Source organism: Lontra canadensis, unplaced genomic scaffold, assembly GCF_010015895.1.
Source record: "Lontra canadensis isolate GAN:19392208 unplaced genomic scaffold, GSC_riverotter_1.0 scaffold3, whole genome shotgun sequence".
In the NCBI taxonomy this organism is placed as follows: Eukaryota; Metazoa; Chordata; class Mammalia; order Carnivora; family Mustelidae; genus Lontra; species Lontra canadensis.
Window position 1 is genome coordinate 27,127,283 of NW_022630997.1, and position 25,661 is coordinate 27,152,943.

The following is a 25,661-nucleotide window of genomic DNA, read 5'->3' on the forward strand; positions in this document are numbered from 1 at the left end:
GTTCAGCCTGTGTCCAAGCACCTCTAGCATTCCTGGGCACTGAAACTGCCGTATCTCAGGCCATCTGAGTCTGCAGAACACTGGTGGGAAAGATGGGCTGGTAAGGAGGGTCTGTAAAGCCATAGGAGGCTCAGAGAGTCTGGGTTAAGAGTCTAGTCTACATAAATGTTTTAACAAATTCTTCCGGGCTTAACCAACAGAGGATTGATCCTTTGAAATTATACCAGAAGGAGATCTAGAAGTGATGTATAGTTAGGGTATCTGGGCTACATTCTACAGTTATTGAAGGTAAGTAGGGGTGGGGAAATCACCAATAGTATCCTTCTCAAGCAGTTAAAAAATAAAAACTTCATCTCAAAGTCTGTTTTAGTGTATAATGCTGTGTGCAGAGGCACCTGGAATTTGGACACCATTTTCTACTGCTAGGTGGATGACCACTTGCTGCTGTGGAAACAGGTCTGTCCCAAACTTACTGCGTGTATATTTTAATAACCAGTAACTGCTAACCCAGGAGTATTAGAGCTACTAAGAAAAAACTGCTCAAATCGGCTTATTCTGTGGTTAGTGAGTGCCAATGTATGGGACACCCAAAATTAAGGATCTCTACTTATAAGAAATGAACATGACTCCAGCATAAAATAAGGGAAAAAGCAGGACATTACAAATGGCTGATAACAGCACTCCAGTCTCAAAAGAGGCTGGGGCCTGTGTGCTTCTAATTTTCATAATCTCTGGGATGTGTTTCCATTTCCTCCACTCATATTTAACATTTTAAAAATCAGACTTTTAATTTAGCCTATAGGAATATAAGGGAAATCTTACATTTCATGTGCTAAATTATTTTGAAATTCACACTGAAATACAGCAGTACTAAATTCTCTTCAACCACCCATTTTGCTACTTTTCTGGTGAGTATATAGTCGGTGCCAGTCATTGTGAAAAAATCTTTATTTTAAGAAAAAAATTTAGTTAACAAAAAAATTTAACAAGTTTCACTTAGCAAAATACACCCAAAAGGAAATCACAGTACAAAGAAAGTTTTAAGTCAAGGCCTCACCAATTCCTACAGTATTAGTAATGTGTCTCAATTTTCAAAACTAACTTATTTTTTAAAAGCTTAAACTTAACCTAAAAGATTTTAAATGAAAATAAACTAGAATGAACAAACATGAGAAATGTTCCTCTTTGAATCAGGGATCTAGCACCTTGAGTTTTCCAAAAAAGCACGCCTCCCCAATGTGTTCACGGTGATGTGGTGTAAAAGATCCATTTAATGTACTTAAAACTACTTTAACTCAGATAACCTCACTCTGAAGTACGCTACCAAAATGTTAATTGAGAAAAGCTGAAAATAGTTTTAGTTTACTCAATATCACATGCTAGAAGAAAGTTTGCATGAGAAAACACTGAAGAGGTAATTTTTTAATCCAGATTTCACAAACTCATGGTGCAAAATGGGTCCCACAGCTTCCTCTAGAGTAATAATTGCTTTTCACTGCTTGTTGGCTGCCTGTGAAAATTTGATTGCAATAACTCAAATGCTCCTACAAAACTAGTCATATCCACCCATGCTGTTCTGGCCTCCATAGCCAGCCCCGTAACAGCCGCTCACAGACTGGCTCTCGAGGCCACTGTAAGTGGACTGGGCCGACACCCCCATGCCTTGCATCATCTGGCTGCTATATGCCCCATTGCTGGCCCCAGTTGTGGAATTCAGGAAAAGTTCTATGTATCTGTGTTGCATGTTGGCCCGGTCTTTGGACATAGCCGCCACAGCTTCTTCGTGAGTGGCAAACTCAACATCCGCTTCGCCGGTCACTCTTCCATCAGGGCCAATCTCAATATGGACTCTCACAGGGTTGAGTGGAGAGAAGAAGTTGTAAATGTCGTTCTCTGTGGCTTTGTATGGCAGCCCTCTCATGTGGACGCAGTGCCCAGTGGTACTCTGGACAGTGAACTCGCCGTCGCCGTATCTGTGGTCATACATGCCCGAGAGACAGTAACTGAGGTCTCTCCCAAACAGATCGGTGGTGAAGCCGTAGCCATCGCTGAGGCCGCTGTACTCCTCATAGCCCCCATAGCCTGCACTATATGCACCAGACCTCATCCTCTCCAGGCCTGCTTGCTTGACAATACCAATATACCTCCTGGCTGTGCCGGGGCGGTCATAGGGCCCCGGCCGCTGTACAGACATGAACTTCAGAGGGGGATCTGAGTATGACCTAACTTCTTCCTGACTGCTCTTAAACACTTCAATATACCTGTGCCCTATTCTCTCCTTGTGCTTCCCTAGGGCCTTCTCAGCTAACTCCTGTGAGGCAAACTGCACAAAGGCTTCCCCTGTAATCTTGCCCTCGGGGTCCACAGGCAATGTGATCCCGTTTGGCACAATTTCCAACCCTGAGAAGAACTGAACAATTTCTTCCTTGGTGCATCCAAATGGGAGTCCTCGAAGCCGCACGAAGCCATCATTGGCGGTGTCGGCACTGTTTGGACCACTGTGCTTCAACACCCAATCCATCTCGGTTCTGTGGGACTTGAACACCTCAATGTACCGGTGTCCCATGCTTTCCCTGTCTTTTTTAAGGGCCATTTTTACATCATCTTCTGATTCAAGTTCAACAAAAGCCTCACCACTCTGCCTGCCTTCTCTAGTGTAGATGAAATGAACGCCTGCAGCCCCATCATGAATTGTGCAGTCAGAAAGGAAATTCTGCACATCCTCAACAGAGCAGGACCAGGGCAGGCCACGGAGCTTGACCACAAAGCCTTCACCTCCCTCGGGGCCCAGCATCATGGACACTTGAGAGGACAGACGTCAAACAAGCTTGGGTGCAGCTTTTTGTGGCTGAAAAGAAAGCAAAAACTACTTTACATAATTTTTCATTTATTATATACAAGAATATGCAATAAATCTTGTTTTCCTGATTTTACAGATGAAAAAAGAGAGTAAAATATGTTAAGAAATACACCGGATACATCTGAGCTGAGATTCAATCCCAGGTCTCTCCCAAAATGTATGTTTTACTCACAGACAGACTGAAAAAGAACAAATTATGAGTCTTAAACAAATACAATAGCAATCTGGAAGCTTCAAACATTAAGCCAAAACTTATCAATTCTAACAGTCAACTATTTTAAGTTTTAGAAAGGAAGACAAAAGAATGAAATAAGCCAGTACTTCAGAAATAGAGAACTTTTCAGAACCGGATGAAAACGTGAGATTATTACATATTTCAAGTAAAAGGACATTTTGTTACTAGAGGAAAAGGCAGAGCAAATTTGTAATAAATATGAAATGCTCAACTGCACGGGTTATCAGAGAAAACCAGATTACTGACAAACTACCATTCTGACTCACCATAATTTTATAACTTATAGTAATTCAAGTATTTGATGAAGTCACCTTATGTAGCAATTTTAATCATTATTTTTAAACTACCAACATGCAAAAGGGTAATTTTGTAATGACTTCAGTCCATCCCCCTACAACAAATAGAATTCATATCTTCTTTCTCCTTTATTGTATGCACCCAGTAAAAAAGCCCAGGAAAATTACCTGTTTTGTGGTTAATACTGGGTGGATGGGTGGCTCAGGGACACAAAGCCAGGCAAAATGTTTCTTATTTTGGACAATTCTTTGTTGTGGGGAATAGGCCTGTGCACTGTAGGGTATTACACAGCAACATCCCCAGCCTCTGCCTACTAGCCATCAAAAGCACCCCCCTCCCCAGGTGTGACAATCCCAAAGGCCTCCAGATATTCCCAAATGTTCCCTGGGGATAAAACTGCTCCTTGAGTTGAGATTAACTACTGTAAATCAGGGCCACCGACCTTAAAGTGGGCCCTCAATACTGCCTACAGTTCCACCCCTCTCCTCCAAAGCCCTGAGCTGTCTATGGTAACTCACCTATTCTAATCTCCCCTACCTTCAGCTGGTCTCTCATCTGGTTCAAATAGAGATCACGTAAAGAACTACCACAAAGTCTAGAAACTTAAACAAGAAGGAGTTGCTTCTCTTATCAGCTGACATTACATTAGCAGGATCACAATCCTGCTCTGGTCCCAACTCCACTCACCCCAGAGAAATTATTATTATTATTTTTAAGTGAGTTCCATGCCTAGGAAATAAGCCCAATTTGGGGTTTGAACCCACAACCCTGCTATCAAGGGGGATCAAGACCTGAGCTGAGATCAAGAGTCACTTAATCAACAAATCCACCCAGATGCCAAGAGAAATTTATCTTCATAGTCTCTTCACTGAAGACAAACGAATTAAGTATGACCATTTCTAACCAATGCCATAATATACCTTCCCTGATCAACTTTGCCTCCAGCTACTTTATTTGCTGAACTTCACCCTCAGTAAAATTTCAGAAGGCAGGCCTCTACTGTCCCCTCTACTCCTCACCATTGAAAAGGCAAAATCTCTCACTCCTTGTAAGAAAGAGAGTATTTTCTTCATTTTACTCATCCCCATAGGATTTAACCACTCCCTCTGGAAATCCTTCCTCCCTTTGGCTCTTTATGATGCCAACTGTCTCCTGGTTTTCTATTAATTCCCTTCGATCTGTTCTCCCAGCTTCTTCCTGTGAGTCCTTTTCTAGGCAGCCTCCTGTGATCTCCATGGTCAACTAGCCCCAGGCCCAGGACTCAAGTCCCAAGCCTCAGACTTCATGATGCCCAGAATGGTATACAAAATTCTACTCCGTAACTCCTACACCCCATGAAAGAAAGTAGCCTTTTCCGTGAAACTCTTCTTTAGCATCTCAGCCGCAGATATAAATAGACTTATCTGTCATCCTTAGGTTCTAGAAAAAAAGTGAAGTAATCCTTGGACAACTTTGCCCAAGCCCTCAAATCCAATGAGTCGATTACCTCTTGAGTGATTCCATTCACAACCCTAACCAACATTCCTAAATCCTGTTCAAGAACTCTTGATTTCAATATAAAGGTTTGTCACAGTTCTATACTCAGTTCCCTAGCCATTGCATAGCACAGTAAGAATTCATTAATTCCTTTGTGATTTCAACTGTCAAACGACTCTTTCTGCATTGCCCTCCTATCCCTTTCTACTTCCTCATTTCTAATTCCAGTACCAACAGCCCATGCCAGGATATTCTTACCTGGTTCTTAAACTTCTCCAAGTGTAATGGCTAACCCTTATTGCAACCCCATCTGTAGCTCAAATGTTCCCCTAAACCAACTTTGGTATTCTCCTGTTCCAAATCCTTGGCAGCTTCCCACTAGCACTGGAACACAAACCACAGAGCTAACGGGATACTTAGAACTTGCAACTTTGGCCTACAACACATTTATCTAGCTTTAGTCACTGCCATCAAAAAAAGAAAAAAAAAAAGAAAAAACACCAACAAAGAGCAGCAAAAAAAAAACCCCACTCCTTTATTCACTTCTGTGCCTGGAATGTGCCAGGCTTTCTGCTCCCTGGGATTCAACCACACACCGTAATTATCTCCCCAAACATACTCCACCCAAACTTCTGTCTAGCTAAATCCAACTAGTCCTTAAGGTCTCAGCTCAAACATACTACCTTCCCACAAGATCTTCCCCTTCTACAAATTAAGTCTTATCGTTCTATACTCCCATAGCATTCTTGCTCTGGTTTGTTTAAAAAATGTCTTCAAAACTGCTTGGAAAAGCCTAGCAGGAACAGACTGTTCGCCCTACCCCTAGCACAGCAGGCCCAAGATTAGCAAGAGATTAACTGATGGCCCTTCGAGGTCAACACCTCCCTCTACAATATGGCAGTCTAGGCTGAAAAAGACATGCAGGAAGCATAAACGAACACAATTATTTAATATTAAATTAGTTAAAACACCTAACAGTACAGTACAGATTATAAGTGTTTTGCTTCAGAAAATAAAGTTCCGGGGCGCCTGGGTGGCTCAATGGGTTAAAGCCTCTGCCTTCGGCTCAGGTCATGATCTCAGGGTCCTGGGATTGAGCCCTGCATTGGGGAGGGGAGCCTGCTTCCTCCTCTCTCTCTGCCTGCCTCTCTGCCTACCTGTGATCTCTGTTTATTTAAATAAATAATAAAATAAATAAATAAAATCTTAAAAAAAAAAAAAAGTTGACATTAAAAAAAGAAGTTCCAAAAACAAAGCAAGGTGAAGAGCACTCTTTTCTAAAACACACATCTCCATGTAAAACTTTCGTTGCTTGCTTATACTCCAGAATAAATTTTCTCTTGTATTTCTCACAGTAAGTCCCAGACCTGCTAACTCCATATTCTTTTAAACTTCCAATGGAACACAAATCTAATTTTAGGTGCAAATATAACTCAACATCCTCACTCTGCCCTCAGAACCTTCAAGCATTTGCATCCCTTATGGAGTTTTACAGTACTTAGGACATTAACTAAAATTCAGTAGGAGTGTGTAGATTTTTACTCCACATTAGATTTAAAGCTAATGACAAAGATCTTCAGGGTAAGAATGTCCTGCTTAAATACAAAGAATGTGAACAAAAAATACTTTTCTTAAAAGAGCTCACCTTAAAGAACCACCCGGGGAGGGGATGCCCACAGTCGGAGACACTCCTTGTAGGTAACGAACTGTCCTAAAAAAGAGTGATATGGCCGTCTTGCCTCAGTGTCCCAGCAGTCACAGAGCAACCAGAGGTGGTGCCCTGGCTGGGATGGGCTCCAGCTCCCTTCCCCCTTCTCGAGAGGCAGGGCTGGGGCTGCTGGAGGCCCTTTATAGCCCCAAGGCTTCCATAATTAAAACACACACCAGGGACTGCCCCCATAGCATTTAAAAGGTTTACCTTTTCATAGGGTAATAGACAGGGTAAGAGCAGGGAAACATCACACCAACCCAGATGAGACTTAGAATTCTAACTCTAAGCTCCACGAGGAAATCTAAATACCGAGGGTGGGAGGGACCTCTTCAGGGAGAGGGTGGAGCAAGTCCACAACAGTCCCGGGTACGGAAGGGACCACAGGGGCAGGAGGTGAGACCCCAGGCAGCATAATCTTTACTGGGACGAGCTCCGCAGAGTCGGTTGCTAAAATTGTTCAACAGGATTTACGATTTACAAGAATCCGAGAGTGGGGGTGTGGAGGGGGGGCAGGGTGGAAATGATCAACGTCTTTCCCTCCCAGTTTTATTTGGTAACTTCATTTCTTGTGACATGTATTTGCTCTGACACTGACAATAAAGGGAGGAAATTTTGAAATACGCTTTTCAACAGGAAAAACATCACTATCATTGCCCACAACCAAATGATTAGAAGTGTCCCCAAAGACCAGGATACATGAATTCCAACGAGTATGACGGAGAACCAAACCACATTCTTAATTTTGGAAAAGTGTAACTGGGAAAGTGAATTTCGCTGAGAGTGTTGTCTTAAAGATAAATCTGCCCTGTCCTAGCCTCCTGTATTATTAGATTAGATACCATCCAGCTGGGGGGGGGGGTACAAACGTCAAGTACCACAGTTTAACGAACAATAACTTGAAATTCTCTGGCAGATGGCTTCAAAAAGCTTCACCAGTCCCTCTCTTGTGCCCCCAGAAGAGTGGTATCTAAAAGGCAGAAGAACCCAGACATCTTGACTTGATTCCCTTCTTCTACGGTTTACCCCAGCTCCTAGCTCCTTCCAGTGTGGTCTGCAGACCAACACCTACCGAACGGTCCTCGGAAAAGCAAGCGCCGGGACGGCCAGCCACACCGAGGCCAATTTTCACCAGACTGAAAACCGGGAGGCGCACGCGTGAACACGCGCTGAAGCACTGATAAAGGACGGGTCACACCGGAGCACGACCTTACGATCGCTGGAGTAGGAAAATGTACTATTCCAAAGTCCTGCACCTGGACCTTCTAATTTAACTGTACCGCACAGGATGTGGCCAAGGATTTTGCACAACTCCCCCAAGTGAGCGGAATGTGCGTTGTGCACAGACCCCCCCATGGATGGATGTTATTAAAATGCAAAGATTCTTGAACAATAGACTGGGGATAGGGCGAGATTCTGCCTTTCTAACAGACTCCTAGACTCCCGCGAGGCTCTCCTTCACTCTACTGGTTAGACGGGATTTAGTTCGGATTCAGGTAGATCCAATCAAGATAAAAATGGGGTGCGCCTCCGAGTGCCAGGACTGATTAGGTTTATCTACGGAGTACTAGGGCGGCTTAAACTCCCACCCTCTTCCTTAGGAAAGGGTACTCAGCGGGACCCTAGCTTCACCCTCTTATTTGTGCTGCAGTGGAACCTAGAGCATTCTCACCCTTATTTGTAAATAAATATTCACCCGCAGCAGGTAACACGCAAGAGCCAGGTTGTCCTGGGGGTCCTAATTACTCAGAAAGTTCTACACTTAAATCACAGTGGACCAAAGAGACGCTGCTTCAGAATTACGCAGTTGACTTTGTTGCTAAGACTTACCGCTGAGGGGAGCAGGACTGATTTCTATTTTCATCAAACAAGCGCGGTTTAAGAGCCAAAGGACCCCTAATTCCACCCGACGCTTAAAAACGCAGACGGCTCCGGGGAAAGTCCAGGTGCGTCTCCTTTTGTTATTAACCTGAAAATGAAACTCAAGCGGCTGTGGGCGAACGCCTCAGACGACGGCTCCAACTGCGTTCTGAAGCTCGCAGCCGCGCGGGCCGCCAGGGGCGCGTCTGAGCGATTTCGGCGGGAAGCACAGCGGCGGTCGCAGGCGCTGAGCTCCCCGGGCGGGGAAATGGGGACGAAGTGCCGGGGGCGCTCACTCAGCTTCTACCTGGCGGATTCGAGACCCTACTGTCCGCCAGGCCCCACAGGAAAAGGGGCCCCGGAGCGCCCCTTCGCCGGGCCTGGGCGGGGTCAGCGGGAGCTTCCGGGGCGGGGGCGGGACGAGCCGAGGGAAGAGGGAGGAGGGAAGAGGGAGGAGGGAGGAGGGAAGGGGGGAGGGGGGGGAGAGAGGCTTCCCGGGCAGAGCGGGAGGGGGAGGGGAAAAGAGGTCACCGGGCGAAGGCTTCCCGGGCCGGGTTGTGGGAGGGGAGATCCCGGGTGGAGGGAGGGGGGAAGCTTACGGGGGCGGGGGGATGGGGAGGGAGGTCGCCGACGTCGCCGAGGAGGTAGTGAGGTGGGGCCGAGTTCCCCGTCCCGGCGTCCCGGAGCCACGGGGGAGGGGGCGGAGCTCCCGAGTCGGGGGGGAGCTTTCTGGGGTGGCCAGGGCCGAGTTCCCGGGACCGTGGGGGGCGGAGCTCCCGGGTCGGGTCGGGGGGACTTCCTGGGGCCGCGGGGGTAGAAGAGTTCTGGGGCAACCAGGGGGGAAAAGAAAGAGTTCCTGGAGCAGGCAGGATTGGGAGGGGGGCCTTCGGGGGGGAGGGAGAACGAGTTCCCGGGACTCGCGGGAGGTGGGAGGTGGATTGGGGGCTGAGAGAGGGTGGATGGGCGAGTGGGCAGGGGTCGTCCGCTCGCGGCGGCTCACCACGACGGGTCCGGAGTCCGGAAGGCCGGCGCGCGGGGCTGCGTCCCGGAGGCAGAGGCCGCGTGACTGAGGGCGGCGGGCCGGACGTGGGTCACGGGGTGTAAAGGAGGAAGTGCCACCGATGGGCCCGCCAAGATGTCACCAATGGAAACGCGTCCTGCAGGTGCGGCCCGCGGCCCGCGCGTTCGGCCCAGGCAGGAAGTGGGAGGAAGGAGGGAAGAAAAGCAACGAGGAAGACCGTTCTGTGTGAGTTCTCCGGAAGGGTGCCAGGACGGGGAAAAGTCCAGAATACTAGCGTAGAGGCGGGGAAGATTGGCACGATATATGTGGAAGAGATGTAAAATTTAAAAAAAAATAAAAATCTGAAAAAAATCTCAAAGCAGGAAGAATTGTGAAAGGAAACTAACAGACAAAAGGTAGAACCTCTTTGTATATACAGTACCTTGTTTTATATATTTGGGCGTAGATTCATGTAAATACTTTGCGTCAGTTTAAAAGATTTTAAAACTCGCAATTCTTAATACCCCACAAAGAATTACATTTCACGAACCTCTGAATCCGAGTCCAAAAGAACAATCTTTAAAATAATTACCACGGGTTCCTGGGTAGCTCAGTTGGTTAAGTGTCTGCCTGCCTGCCTTCGGCGCAGGTCATGATCCCAGTGTCCTGGGATGCAGCCTGGCGTGAGCTCCCCGCTCTGCGGGGAACCTGCTTCTCCCTCTCCCTACCGCTCGTCCTCTTAGTGCTCGCTCTGTCAAATACTTTTTAAAAAATAAGGCAACTGCAACATGAGCAATGATTAAATTTTATGTTACGGAATTTAAAAATTTTAGCTTTAATTATGGTGCTATGGTTTTATTTTTGGAATCAATACTTAAAAGATATATTTGATGTCTAGAATCTGATTCTAAGTCTGAATCTATGGAGTGGGATTACACATGAAACAAACGGGTCATGATTTAGTAGTTCCTGAAACCGGGTGATGGGTAGGTATATGGAGTTTTCCTTTTACTTTTGTCTCTCCTTCTCTGTAGGTTAAATACTTTGAGTAATGAAATTATTTTTAAAGAGGAAGTCACATAATCTACATACTAGAACTATGAAATGAACAGGATTTATAGGGAAGAGGAACCTACAAGCTAGGTAAGAGTATGCAAAGCCAGACTGGCAAATGAGTTCAGTCCTTCATTACAAAATAGCTCCAAGGGAAAAAACCAAGTGAACACTTACTGAATATAAGAAATCTGAGAGATTTATCATGGATTCACAACACATGGGGTGTATCTGGATTTTGAGTCAAACTGATAAACATTGTGGTATTTCAACTGACTAAAAATTTGATATTAAAGTGGTTTTTTATTGTTGAAGTATATTTATTTATTTTAGATATAAAACTAGTTATGTTTAAAAATAAAAGAACTAGTTTCTAGAGTTCTATTCACTGGAAGTATCTGTGGATGAAACTGTTGGCTGGGATTTTTTAAAAAATTATTTGGGGGTATGGGGGCAGGGTTGGATGGCTCAGTCATTAAAAGTCTCTACCTTGGGCTCAGGTCTTCATCTTGGGGTCTGGAATGGAGCCCTGTGTCAGGATCCCTACTCTGCAGGAAGCCTGCTTCTCCCTCTCCCACTCCCCCGGTTTATGCTCCCTCTCTGGCTCTCTGTCAAAATCTTAAAACAATTAGGTGGAGAATATAAGAAAAACTGTCCCTAATTGTGGAAGCTGGGTGATAAGAATCAAAATCCAGCCTTACCATGGAAATTTATACATAACACTAAAAACTCATGAATTCAAGAGAAGTAAAACAATATTCCAAAGAAAAATTAAGCCATAAAACTGGCTTGTTTTTGGAAAGAGTATCTACAGAACTGAGGTACCTGACTACTTCATAAGCATTTATTTTACTTCATGAAAACCTCTTCAAAATATATTCTTGATAATTTATGTAACTGGTATGTTTTCTCACTTTATTTATTCGAATGTATTTGTTGAAGTTAAGTAGTTTTACATATGCCTGCCTGCCTCAAGTGGTTGGTGACACTGGGGAGGTGTCAGTTAATAATTGATCAGCCATGATAGGGTTCCTGCCTGGTGAAGGAACAACGTGTACGGAAGACATGGGGACTTGCCCTGCTAAGACCAATGAAAGAGGAAAGGAGAGAAAGATCCTCCTCAGCCTTGAAAGCCTGGTTTGGTATTTTGTACATTAGTCTAAAACCAATGGGAAATCATTTAATTGTTTCAAAATGGAATGTGGTGTAATTTGTGTTTTTGCCTTTCAACAGAACAGTCTAGCTGTTATCTGGAAAACAAATGGTGGGAACAGATGCATGGAGAGGAGATGGGAAGCAATGAGCAAGTTTAGGAAAAACTGATGGTACCCCGAAGTAAAAACACTATGGTAGAAATGAAGCAATTGTGCCAAGATTTGAGTGATGTGCAGTAGACAAAAATTTACCAAACTTGGGAAAGTCATTCATTAACTCAGAAATACTGTGCACTTACAAAATGCAGGCACTGTGCTAGGTCCACAGAACAGTAGGCTGAGAAATCAATAAAGAAATTAGGCTCCCTGCTCAGCGGGGAGCTTACTTCTCCCCCTCTGCCCCTCCTCCCCACTCATGCTCTTGACAAATAAAATCTTAAAAAAAAAAAAAAAAAAGAAGAAGAAGAAGAAATAAATGTATGATGACAAATTCTGAATGACCCAAAACTAGAAAATGGAGATTAATTTACACTGGGGCTCTAAGGAAGTGACAAACCGATCCTAAGCATGAGAAGGGGTAGGAATGGGAAACTTTTTGCCCCTGGTAAATACCTAAGGTATAAAAGCAGATTTTAGAAGACCCCCCCCCCTTTTTTGTTCCTTTGTGCGCTATCCTACTTATTCCTCCCTGAATGCTTGGTCAAATTTTTTTAATTTTTATTTTTTACTTTTATTATTATTTTTTTAAGAGATTTTATTTATTTAACAAGAGACACAGTGAGAGAGGCAACACAGGCAGGTGGAGTGGGAGAGGGAAAAGCAGGCTTCCTCCCGACCAGGGAGCCTGATGCAGGGCCCCATCCCAGGACCCTGGGATCATGACCTGAGCTGAAGGCAGAAGCTTAACAACGGAGCCACCCAGGCGCCCCTCTTTATATTTTTAAAATGCAGCCCTTTGCCAGGGTCTGTTTTTGTGCTGGTTGCTTTGTATAAATATTTTACTTTGTGGTGAATCCTTTTATTTTTTTAAAAGATTTTATTTTTTTAAGTAATCTCTATACCCAATGTGGAGCTCAAACTTAACAACCCTGAGGATCAAGATCGCATGCTCTACCAACTGAGCCAGCCAGGCACTCATGGCAAATCCTTTTAATCTTCATATTCAGGTCTTATTAAATTCACAAGAGAATTTTAGATATTATTTCTGCTGCTTATGTCTGTTTTGGGTCTGGGAAAAAAGCAATTCCCTGTCTAGGGACAGTGCATGAGCAGAACCCAGACCCCTAATTTATTATGGGTAGTTTTCCTGTTCTACTGGAAACCTCAAAAGTCTTTCCCAACCCAGCAATTTTCATGAAGTCCCATTTCAGTGGCTCTTAAACACTTCTGGCTGTCAAATACTTGAGAATATGATGTAGTTCTGAACTGACTACTTCAAGAAAGCACACTCCCTACACAGTTGCCAAAATTTTCAAGGGGCTCAGGCATCCCAAGTGTGACTACTCTGACCCTAATGTGTACGACAAGCCAAGTTCAATACATAAAGCTACCTCAGAGCTATTGAGAGAAAAGCTGTAGATGGATCATTAAATGTGTTATTAACATTCTAAATGTTTAGGGCGCCTGGGTGGCTCAGTGGGTTAAGCCTCTGCTTGCCTTCGGCTGGGGTCATGATCTCAGGGTCCTGGGATCAAGTCCCACATGGGCTCTCTCCTCAGCGGGAAGCCTGCTTCCCCCCTCTCTGCCTGCCTCTCTGCCAAATAAATAAATAAAATCTTAAAAAAAAAAAAAACCATTCTAAATGTTTATTATTACAACATTTTTATCCATCAAGAGATATGTATGAAACAGGAAAGCTACTTTCCATTATCTTTTAATTATTAGGGCTTTTAGTTTGTGTACTATAGCTAAGTCTCTGGTAATAATACACTTTCCCTCAATATTCATTTCTCAAAAGCTGTGTTAACTAAAACCAAAAATAGTATGTGATGTTAGGTAAATTCTATCATGCTTGTATTAAAATTAACATAAGGGACAAAATTTTACCCTGCATAGAACAAGCAGCTATTGCTCTGTATTATTGATTGCATTCTGCTGGTGACTCAGGAATCAAAACCCAAGTTACCACAGAGAAAAAAAACGAATCAGGTGAAGTTTTCATAAAAAGAAACACTGCTATTTGACTTCCACTGCTTAAGATAAAATCTGTTTTCAAATGAGGGAAAAATTTCATCATCTCTATTTAACTGGTAGTGCTTTCCCCACAGTAAGAAATATGATTCAGCACAGCTAAGAAATTTAAGGCGGGAGTTGGGGGGAGGTTGTTAAAGAAAATACGACTGCTAATAACACAACAGTCTCCCAACCACCTCCCCTATGAACTTTCCTGTAGCTCTTTTCCCTCAGTAAGCAGCCCCTGGTTGGGTGACCGTTTAGATCCTAGAACTGGGCAAAGGCCTCAGGAGGCCTTGTGGGTTACACGCATGGTCTCCAGAGAGATGGTTAGGGAACATGCCCACAGCCCCTCAAGGGGCCTATAGCTTCCTCCTGGGGCTCTGTGGAGGGCTGACACCTTGTCAGGTCCCATGTAGCTGCCATAGGAGCGAAGACTGCTGCAGCATCTTGTGCTCAATTTTTGCTGCTCAGGGGACCATACCACACTGCCCTGGGAGAGTAGAGAACAGATCCAAGAGGAAAGAAACACAGCAATGCACATGAGAGTGGCTCAAGCACCCGGAGAGAATACCATGCATTCAGACAACAGCTTAGAACAATAGACAGTTTTAAGTGAATGAGAAGCAATGGACAAAATTTTTTTAACAAAAAATATGAGAACTTTCAGATACTCAATTACAGAATATAAAACTTCTAAAATTTGAATTTTGAATTTATAAAGTTAGTAATAAACTGAAAGCACAGTGGCCTGAAAAACCAAGTGGAAGAAGTACCTCAAAACAAAGAGAAATAAAGGGAAAAATATATGAAATTTGGAGGACACGGATGTACCACGAGACAACAGAACTAACATGTCAATAATAGGAATTCCAGAAGGAGAAAAATACACAAATGGAGGCAGGAGAACAGATAAAGAATGAAAGGGAGATTTTCCTGGCTTAAGATAAACGTGATCGTGTAGAAACGTGATCGTGTAGTTCCCAACAGATATTTTTGAAAGACACAACCTAGGCATATGTTGCTAAAACTCCTAAATTTAAAGTATAGAAAAAATGGCTTTGGAGAAAGAACAAACTGGGTACAAAGGATAAAAATACGATAGTTCACCACACGTGCCTACTGAACACTTGAAAGTGACAAGTACAAATTGAGATGTGCTCTCAGTATAAAATGCACACCAACTGCAAAGATTAAAACAAGAATGTAACATCTCAATGTTAAAATACTGATAATGCTGAAATATTAGTTTGGATAATAGTCAATCAAAATACATTAAAATATACTAAATTAAAGTATTAAAACACATCCCATCTTATTTTACTAAGGCCAGTATTACCCTGTTTTATGGGCTGAAATGTGTGTCCAAAATTTAGATGAAGTCCTAACCCCAGCACCTCAGAATGTGAGATTTGGAGACAGTCTTTTTTACAAAATGAGATCATTAGAATGGGTCATATTCCATTATGACGGATGCCCATCTAAGAAGGGGAAATTTGGAGACAGACAAGATGAAACAAACACAGAAGACAGCCATCTGACAAACCAAGGAGAGAGGTCCGGAATGTATCATTTCCTCATGGCCCTTAGAGGAACCAACCCTGCTGATGCCTAGATCTAGGACTTCTGGCCCCCATAACTACAAGACAATAAATTTCTGTTGCAACCCAGTCTGCAGTATTTTGTTATGGCAGTCCTAGTAAACTAAACAATCTGATACCAAAACCAGACAGACATCACAGGAAGAGGTAACTACATACTAATATCCCTTATGAGTACAGGTGCAAAATTCCTCAACAAAATACTACAAACTGAATCCAACAACATGTAAGAAAGGTTATACATCATGACCAAAAGAATTCATCCCAGGAATGCTTAAGGGTATTTCAATCTAAGAAAATGTTCTTGAACTAGGCAGTAGTAGTTAGTGATGGTCTTCAATGTTGTGAATGTACTAAAAACCTCTGATTGTACCCTTTAAACTGGGTGAATTGTATAGTATGTGAATTATATCTCAAATATGAAACAAAATAAATTTGTCATTCATTCTATTGGACAGCATATTCTATTGGACTGAACAAATTTTGTGTAAAACAGAACAAAAACCTATAGAGATGCCAACGATGGATCATCTCTGCAATGCAGAAACTTCTAAGAGGGCAAGGAATTTTTTGTATTCACACTAGGTGAGAATATTTGTAAAAGCAGCATACTGTCAGGAAAACCTAACAGGAATTCAGAATTTTTCATTCTAGTCTTTCCCCCCCTTAATAATTATCACTTTTTGTGCTATGTTTAAGAAATCTTTTTCTTAGGCCAAGGCCATATGGGTTGTTGTTTTTCTTTCTTTCTTTTTTTTTTTTTTAATTTCAAAAGCTCTGTTGTTTTCATCTACATTTTTATGTTTTGATCTATAATCAACCTGGAATTGATTTTCCATTTCCAAGAGCGTTAGAATTAGTTTATCGAGTTTCACGGGCTAATTTTGCTCATGAACTCAGATGAAAAGATCCTAAAGAAATTATCAACCAACAAAATCCAGCAACACACGAAGCAATAATCATGACCAAGTTGAGTTTGTTCCAGGAATACAACTGCAGCTCACCATTTCAAAGTCAATCCCTGCAATCTGTCACACTGACATATTAATGAAGATTAAATGAATTAACTAAGATTTTTAAGTTCTATGAGAAATGCAAAGAAATATCCTACACAACAGAAGAAAATAAGAGGAAATTGATGAATTCCTCTATAAACTGGGAGTAGGGAAAACTTTCCTGACCAAGACCCAAAACCCAGAATACGGGAAAATACTGAAAAATTTCATTACATAAATACAAACAAACAAAAACCCAAAAACAGAAACCTCCAAACCTCTTATGCATAGCTAAGAGGTTAAGCTAAGTAAACATATCAATGATAAAATGGGAAAGATAGTGCCAATTTTCCCCAAAGCATTAGTATCTTTAATAGAGTATCTAAAAAGAGAAAGTCCATCCACCCAAAAGGAAAATGGGTTAGAAGTATAGTCAACAGAAAAAGAAATGACCTTAAACATGAAAAGATCCTCCACCTTACCCATTTAAGAAAAATTAAAATTTAAAATGAAGTAACATTTAAAATAACCATATTGGCAAGAAATACATAAATTTGAAAACATCCCCTTGGCAAAATAGGCCCTTTCAAATACCATTTGTGGAAATATTAAATGGCCAAAAAAAAAAAAAAAAAAGCAAAGACACATACAAAGGATATTCATCTCAGCTCTATTTCTAATAGGAAAAGGCTAGAGACAATTGCCCATCACTAGAAGTCCAGTTGAATAAACTTTGTTGGACCCACTTAATGAAGGATTACACCTTAAACTAAGGAAGGCATCAAAGATCACGATGGTTGTGTCAAGTCAGGAACCAATCTGAAGGGCTCCCACTGGCCACAAACTGGGTAATTTCTGCACCAAAGAGAATAAAAGCCACAGTGAATTAAATTACATGTTAAAACTCCCGACTTCAAAATGATAACCATAAAGTGTCTTTGGCACATGCTAGAGATCACTAATTATGTTGGATATTGATATACAACAGGAATGGATCAAAATTTAAACTACCATTTATAAAGTACAACTTAGAATAATCAAATGATTAACAAAGAAAGTTTCCTCTCTCTAGAAATATTCCTACTACTAAACAAGAAGGAATATTTGAAGTGTCACTAATTTGGAGATATTAACAAAACAATGGGTTTAGGGAAAGACCATCAACAGCTGCTAACATCACAAAGGGGGAACACAAGTGCCTGCGGCTCGAGTAGGCAAGAGTGCACAGCACCTCCAATGAAGAATATTCTCTCCAAAAAGAAAATCTCAGCGGAACCAGAACAGCCCTTACAGGTAATAATCATTTTACAGGAAAGGCAGAGAGGTCAGAGATTGAACCACCACCGCTGAATGTAATCAGAAAAACCCAAAGCCCGAGGAAGGAACTCTGTATGTGACACTGAACCCAATTCATTCAACAAAGAAAAGAAGAGAGAACCTCTAGACTGCACTAATAAGGTAGTTACTTGTCCACACTGAAAATGTGGCCAGTAAAAAGTGATATGTGCTGGGCGCCTGGGTGGCTTAGTTGGTTAAGCTACTGCCTTTGGCTCAGGTCATGGCCACTGGACTCCCAGCTTTGTGGGGAGTCTGCCTCTCCCTCTGACGTTCTCCCCTCTCATGCTCTCGCTCTGTCTCTCTCTCAAATACGTAAATAAAATCTTAAAAAAAAAAAAGTGAGATGTGCTGTATATATAAAGTACATACTGGATTTTGAAAGCGTAACTGGAAAAAAATGTAATTTAAAAATTACATAAGAAAATATTCTGAACATTTACGATGTTAAACTAAATAATTATTAGAATGAACATGTTTCTTTTTACTATTAAAAATGTGAAATTATCTAAGTGGCTTGCATTTTACTTCCAGGAAAACGCTGCTCTGATTAACAGAATTTAAAAGAGATGGCCACCAAATTAAGGTGTGACCTTGTTTGGATAACAATTCAAGCCGGCTATAAAAAAAAAAATTATTCAAGAAATATACAGCCAGGTGCATATGAACATGATCTCAAGGAATTACTATTTCTTCAGCTGTGATAATGGTATTGTACTCGTATTTTTTTTAAAAATCTTTAGAAGCTAAAATATTTATGGATAAAATCCTCATTATGTCTGGGATTTGCTGTCAAATAAACCAGATTGGCCTTAGATAAGCTAGATTCTCCCGCTGATCTCCCTCTGATCTGCCTCTTGTTATCCACAGTAACTCCCAATTCCGGGCGGTAAGATGGGAGCAGGCTCCCTGGCAGAGGAGGGCTGTCCCTGTCAGACAGGCCTGAGTCCTATTCCCTCCCTGGGCAAGTGACTTCATTTCCCCCTGGGCCTCCATTTTCTCATCTGTACAACAAGGATAAGAGCAATTACCACCACTCCCCTCCCCCCACGTACAGACCGGTCATGAGCATGTTACTTAAAAATACGGTCAAAATTCGTAGCTCTGTGGACCCAATTAAGGGTCAATTCACGTGTTTCTACAGAGTCTGCGAGCCAGAGCTCGGATTCAAGAGATCCCCTTCCCACTTCTGCAGCGCTGCAGGCACTTATCCGGGATGGGCCCCCTATGTCTCCACACTCTCCTTCACAGTTTTGGCCATATCTGAGGACGTATTTAATCAATCCTTTCACTTAAATCAATTCACATTTTTACTTGAATATTTTGTGTTTACAGAAAGCCTTGTAGCAGTATTTTTAAAAGAAAACCAGTCATTCGCCTATTAAAAAAACATTAAAAAAAAAAGCAAACACCACAAAAAGAATGTTAAAATAGAAAAATTAAAAATAGAAAGGAGACCGTAATACAGAACAAGCCTAATAAATTTCCAAAATGCATACGGGCACAAGAGATGACTAAAGATGGGCTTATTTAAATATTAGTAATTAGTAACAAGAGCAATCTCTCCTAAAATTCATTAAAAGTAGAAATTTACTCACTTATTTCAAAATGAAGACTCGTGTCTAGATATTAACACTAAAAACATCACTTTTCACTGACAGACATATCCTAATGTATTTTTTGCCTAACCGGAGAACCCGAGATATTTTCTTTCTTACTAGAAATTCAGAAACAAATAATTAACCTTTAAAAACGTAACTATAAGTAATAGAACTACATTAAGATAGGTCATTTCGACAATATTTTGAACTGAAACGGTTATTTGAAGTGTTCACAACTCTTCCAGCTCCACTAGGTTCCGGATACCTGAGGCGGGCCCTAACCTCCCGCACCTCCGCGCTACCCCCCACCCCCCACCGAGCGGTTCCCCCCTTAGCGCGCCGCGGCTCGCGGACCCCCCCCCCGCCCCGCATGCGGCCCGCAGGGGCAGAAAGGAGCCCGAAGCCCCCCCCCCCCCCGCCAATAGTAGAAAGAACTACAGAAGGAAGCACGTTTGTCTGTCCTAGGGCCTCGGGGAAATAAACTACTGCGAAGAGCTTCCAGCGGGCAGGAAGGCCGGGACCCACGGGGCGCCGGGCGGGGGCGGGGGTGGAGGTCGTGCTGGAGTTGGGGAGGGGGCCTCTCCCGGGCCTGGGGATTTCTCTGGCAAGAACCTGAGACCTCCTTAAAGGCACAAATCAACGGGGAGGGGCCTGTGGCCTCCCAACCAGGTCTATAAAAGAACAGGGTCGGTCGAGTCCCCGCGACTCGCTCGGCGTCACCAGGCCGGCCAGCGCCACTTTCAGAGAACCACGCGGGAACGCTGAAGGTAGAGGGCGCAGCGCGAGCACCGGCAGACTCCAGAAGTTTCTCAGGCGCAATCAAGAATCAGCAAAAAATATATTCAAGGATACAAAGAAAAGATTAAGCTTGCTCGGCAGAAGTGTGGTCACCAGGCAAAGATAACGTGAGCGAGAGTTTCTACCCAAAATGCAGGCACTATACCTCTAAAAGCAGGAGACAAAACGCAGACTGGCGCTCAGGGACACACGCCGCACGGAGAGGAAGAAAAGGCCGCAAAGACCGAAAGTGGAGGCTCAGCGAGCGGGAACGTGGGAGGGGGGAGGAGCCAGTTCCCAACCAGTCTGGTGCAACTGAACCACGTGAAAGTACTGCTTTCATTTTTAAATGAAGCCCCCCTCCCACGGTCGCCAGGTGCCTCACGCTATTCTTGGCAGGGGTGCTCAAGCTCTGCGACCTCTGGAGTCCGCACCAGGCCTTTCCTCCGTTCCTCGCCGCGGGCCCGGCCTCCCCCCGGTCCTAAATCTCAGCCCAGCGGTCCAGCACCCGAGTGTAAGGCCGTTGACCTCTGATCCCACCTCCTCCCACCCCAATTCTCAGCCCCGCCACCCCTAGCCCCAGTGAGCCGAGTCCCCGGTCTGTACCCGAGTAACCGGCTTTTGACCGCATATTCTACTTCTCCCGACCCCAACTCTCAACCTCGTCGTCCCCAGTCCCCATTTGGTTCCCATATGTGAGGCCCTTGATTTCAGACCTAGCCTCCCCTGACTCCAAATCCCAGTCCCACTGTCCCCATACTCAAGAGCCCAGTTCTCGGTCGGTCCCAGTTGTGCGGCCCTCAGCCTCGGACCCGCCGCCCGTCCCGCCCCTCACCTCGGGATCCGAGTCTCCACGCTCCCGCTCTTCACATCCGGCACCTCGATCGTCCCTCTGAGCACCTAGAGGAGGGTGGAACGCGGGGAACTTGGCAGTTGTAGCTGAGGCAGTTGAGGCTTGTTTACCATCACCATGGAAACCCCTGGCAGCGCGCCCTGGGCGGGGCCTCCGAGGGGCCGGGTCTGGCGCGCGGCAGGCCCGAGGGCACAACTCCGGCCCGAGGGCACAACTCCCGCCCGACGGGCGCACGCGGCGTTTACCCCGCTGTTCTGGGTTTGCCCGATCCCCGCTTGGCCCTGTACCTTAGCACCTAGGAGCAACAGCCCGGGAGCCCGCGCCCCCACCCCACTTCCGGCTGCCGGCGTAATTGCCGGCCGGTTTCCCCGCGGAACCCCACCTTCTTCTCCAGGAAGACGCGGCGCAGGGCGACTTCCACGACGGAGCCGGAAGGACGCAATGAGCGCGGGGGGGCGGGGCCTCCGCGGCCGGCGTCCGGGGGCGGGGCTGCGAGGGCGCTATTGTGACGCGCATGGAGCGGAGCCAGGGATTGGTCGGCAGGGCGCGAGGCAGGCCGGGGGATGTGGAAGCGGGCGGTGTTGGGATGGGAGCTGCAAGACCTGTGGGAGCCCTTGTGGGGCGGGGGAGGAGGGGAGTGTCTGATCAACAGTATAATTGCGCTCCGAAATGTACGGACCAGGAGAGTCCCTCTCAAAACAGAGCTTTAAGGATTCCTGGATTGAAGACGATTGAAGACCATCGTGAGAAGAAAATGAGTTATTTCCTGTCGAGGAAGAAATAGGGAACCGAAAACACCGAAACAGATAAAGGCGGCTCCGATTGCAGGATTTAGGGAAGGATTAACGGGTTTACTGAGGTGGCTCACATGATTATCACTTGGGCTGAAAACTCCCAGTCCCTGAAGGTGACCCAGAAGATCCAGGGAGAATGCAAAGTTTTCAGTCACAGAACACCTTAGGCTACAGGGTGGGTGGAAATGGCTACCCGGTGGAGATTTTCTTGATATGTTATGGGGTTAGTAATTTTTACCATTTTAATTTTTGGAGACTCTTCATAAATAAATAGGAAAAGGTCAAGGCATTCATTACAGGTTTAGCAGACCAAATTATTTTACAATCACTCGTTACATTGGGGGAATGCTTGGAATAGTGGCAGATTATGAGTGGATGACAATAGTAAAGAGTGGTTTGTCAAAAGAAGCTGACTCCAAGAAAGAAAAATGGGTAAAGTAAAAGCAAGAGCTGTCAGAGGAGGTGAAAAGGTACAAGGAGAAAATTAAGACAAAATTACAGAAAATGGGTCCTGCAAAAATCAAGTGTTCTTAAGAAATCCCATGATGACGCCATCACAGCTCACACTGTATAAAGTCTGGTTCTGGAGAGAAAATGCAAGCAGCCAATCTGAGGCAAATATTAAAATTATATCAAAAAAGTAGTGCTTCAGAATGAAGAGACGGTGAAGCCAGGTCCAAGAGGCTATCTTCAGGTAGTCCGTTAAGAGAGACTCAGCCAAACGGGCTCTTAAATCCCTTCAAGTCTGACAGTTCTCCATTATTCATCAACGATGCAATAATCTTTGAAGGCTTCACTGAATGAAAGACTAAGACCTTGGCCTGATTATGAGCCTCCCTCTGGTTTTAGGAGTCATCACAGGTGCCCACTATGCTTTTTTCCAGAGATGGGAACCAGCATGGTCACATGTAGACCCTCTTTCACAGTGAGGGCTGGAATTGCTCATACTGGTACCACAGATCCAGGCCTTTACCACAAATGTCCATCTCACCAAGTGGAAAATGTTTGCCCACACCCGGTCTACTTGGACCACCTCAGCTGTAGGGTCTTAGGGGCCTCCATTCTTTTCACCTCTGTGTCCACAAAAGGTGTCTCATCTAAGCTCTGAAATCTAAAGAGCTTAGGTGAGATGTGGTTTTTTTGGTTGTTGGGAGTACCTACAGAGAGATGCACCTTTAATGTTTGTGGTTTAAAAACAATTGAATTCACCACAAGTGAAGATCACCCCAAGATGTACCCTCTCACAGAGACTGACCTGCCTTTTTATTCCCTGTTATTTATGTAAATAGATTATCACAAATTTAATTCCTTTCAATAAATATTTTTAAGTTTCAGATATAGGCTCCTCTGTGGAAGCCACTCATCCATAACAAATAGTACCGAAGTTTGTATTGTCTGGAGTCTATTAAAATTATCCAGTTAATACCCCCTTGAAAGAACACTTTACCCATTAAGCTTTGCCCTCCCCCCCACCCCCACACCTTCCCCAGGAGAGTGCTAATGGGTAGGCAGGATCCCTGAGGCTCAGAGAAGGCTTTTATTCAAAGCCATAGTACCTGTCAGATAGCAATGAGGATTACAGTAGTTTACATGTATTGCACCTTCACTGTGGTTTGCACTGCTTCTGAATACTCAATTTCATTTAACATCATAGCAATCCAGCAGTAGATGTTACTACCATCACCATTTAGTGGAAAGGAACTGAAGTGCAGAGTCACAGACACCTATAGATGGCACACTGAAGCACTCTGGTTCTGTGGTACGCACTCTTAAATGCTGCACTCTTGAACCCAAAAGAGAGAAATCTTCTAGGCTGGCTCATGAGCCCCTTTTCTGGCTTCCTTTCCCATTGAGAGAAGGAAAGAATGAAGTAAAAGAGCAAATTGAACTGTCCAGCAGCAGCATAGAGCCTGTCCAAATGTAATGTTTCTCCCTGAGGTCAGGTGCTCTAGTAGGCAGAGATTGAGGGATGAGATAACCCAAGTGGAATGAAGGCTGGTGCAGCAGTCACAACCTCATCTGAAGAATTTTCCTGACCAATACAGAAAAATACACCTTTGTGAAAGAGGTCAGTTGTATGGTAGTTAGAAATGTGGTCACTTTGTAGTATATGCAGATATTGAATTATGTCTACACCTGACATGAATACAATGTTATATGCCAATTTTATGTTAATTTAAAAAAAAAAGAAAAATGTACTTTGAAGTAGCACCAGTGCTTCAAGAAGTAAGTCATCACCCCAGAAGGTTGGCCCCTTGGGTTATTTGCCGTCATTTCAGGGATTACTTTACAGTTATTTCAAATAGCACTTCATATTAAGAAGTGAAAGAGGAATTATGGCACCTCTCTAAGCTTAATAGTTACTTGCTTGAATTCGGTTTGTTTTTGTGGGGGGTTTTTTTGGCCTAGCAAAAGACTGCTGGTGGACTGGGTGATACTGGGCAGTCCCTTTGACCACCTCCTCATCAGGGTGAGCAAGAAAAAAGCCCTGGCTTGGACATTAGTGAACTAGGTCTCTCTGTTTTCATTCGGAGTTGTAAGCTTTTAGCTTGATTAGAAACTATGTACAGAAGATGCCTGTATACAAAACTATGTACAAAACTATGTACAGTTAGATGCCTTCATTTCTGTGGGGCTCAGGAAAGTCAGAAAACTTCATTTGGACTGCATGTGGTGCTTTTCAACTCTTTAAAAAGCAATTATTATATATATACAGTTTCTGAATGATGAAATATTTCATCCCAAGAGAATCAATGGGAAGTATTAAAGTTTGGGGATCAGAGAAGTAACAAAATGTATGATCATTTACATATATTTTTTGAAAAAATATTGCTTGCTGTAATACAAGATTGTATGAGATGTATCTTGATCCAGTTTTGAGGCCCTGGCTAGAAGGTGGTTAGTTCTTCTGGAATGACCCATTAAGTCCACAACACCAAACATCTCCCTTATCTGAATTATATACTCTGGACCACCATACACCCACTCAGATTATGCCAGGGTCAAGGATCAGGTATCCTGGGATAGCCCTGGGAAACTAGAGCCTAGTGAAATTATTCCAATTAGCCAATCCTAAACCTGTTTGCCTCATCTAACACTTTCCTTTCCGCAAAGACCAGAATAAAGGTGCTTGGCCACAGTTACCCATTGCTCTGCCTTTTGACCAAACTGGTGCTTCCCCTGAGTGGCGCTTGGTGGCCTGATGTGTTCTCCTCTGAGAGCTGTTGAGTACAGAAAACTCAAACTATTTTCTTTCTCTTGATCAGTGCCTGACCTCACCACACCTCACCCAAGGTACTATGGTGAAAACGATTCAAAACCATCATGGTTGGGTGTGTGGGAGGGAGCTTGCACTGAGGTCCCTGTGTCAGCCCCACAACTCCCCTGAATACGAACCCCTTATTAGAGAGCAGTCTCTCCTGCCTCCAATTCTTCACAGCAGACTTTGTGCTCCCCAAAGGCAAATGAGAAAGGAGCCAGTGTTGCCAAGTGATTCCTGAGCTGCATTACATATGGGGAAGAGGTGACAGGACAGAAGTGTGAGCAGAGGCCATGTGGATTCCAGTCCTCCCTCTGAGATGAATATATGCTAAGCATTTTCATTATCTATGCTTTTCTCAGAAGTTCTTTTTTTTTTTACTTGAGAGTTATTAAGCTGCAATGGTGTCCTGCTAACATGTACATTTTGACTACTTTATTTATTAAAAAACAAACAAACAAACCCAGATGTTATCCTGCAAAACTGGAACAACTTTGAGATTTTTATCTTCATAATAGGAGTTAATAATGTTGAATTTCAAGGTTTTTGACCTATAACAGAAAAAAAAATGGGGGACAGTTAAAGAAGATCAGTTGAGTAAAGTGGTTTGGCATGTGGGTGGCAATGAGAG

At 43.8% G+C, this 25,661-nt stretch overlaps 1 protein-coding gene across 12 annotated transcripts; it reads right to left on the reverse strand.

Moving 5' to 3' along the window:
- Window positions 1-1,407: 1,407 nt before the first annotated feature.
- On the reverse strand, window positions 1,408-21,449 carry HNRNPF (heterogeneous nuclear ribonucleoprotein F). Of its 12 annotated transcripts, XM_032837142.1 has the most exons (6): window positions 21,360-21,449; window positions 20,960-21,024; window positions 9,437-9,593; window positions 8,407-8,545; window positions 6,514-6,579; window positions 1,408-2,848 (listed from the first exon to the last, which is right to left on the reverse strand). In XM_032837142.1, the coding sequence occupies exon 6, from the start codon at window positions 2,795-2,797 to the stop codon at window positions 1,553-1,555; it is 1,245 nt and encodes a 414-aa protein (XP_032693033.1). In that variant the 5' UTR covers window positions 2,798-2,848; window positions 6,514-6,579; window positions 8,407-8,545; window positions 9,437-9,593; window positions 20,960-21,024; window positions 21,360-21,449; the 3' UTR covers window positions 1,408-1,552. The 12 variants fall into 12 exon arrangements, with proteins under 12 accessions (XP_032693033.1, XP_032693042.1, XP_032693078.1 ...); XM_032837151.1 differs by lacking the exon at window positions 9,437-9,593; XM_032837187.1 differs by lacking the exon at window positions 6,514-6,579.
- Between the last annotated feature and the right edge of the window lie 4,212 nt (window positions 21,450-25,661).

Coding starts and splice junctions, on each gene's coding strand:
- HNRNPF (XM_032837202.1), bottom strand. CDS start 2,797: ATGATGCTGGGCCCCGAGGGAGGTGAAGGCTTTGTGGTCAAGCTCCGT.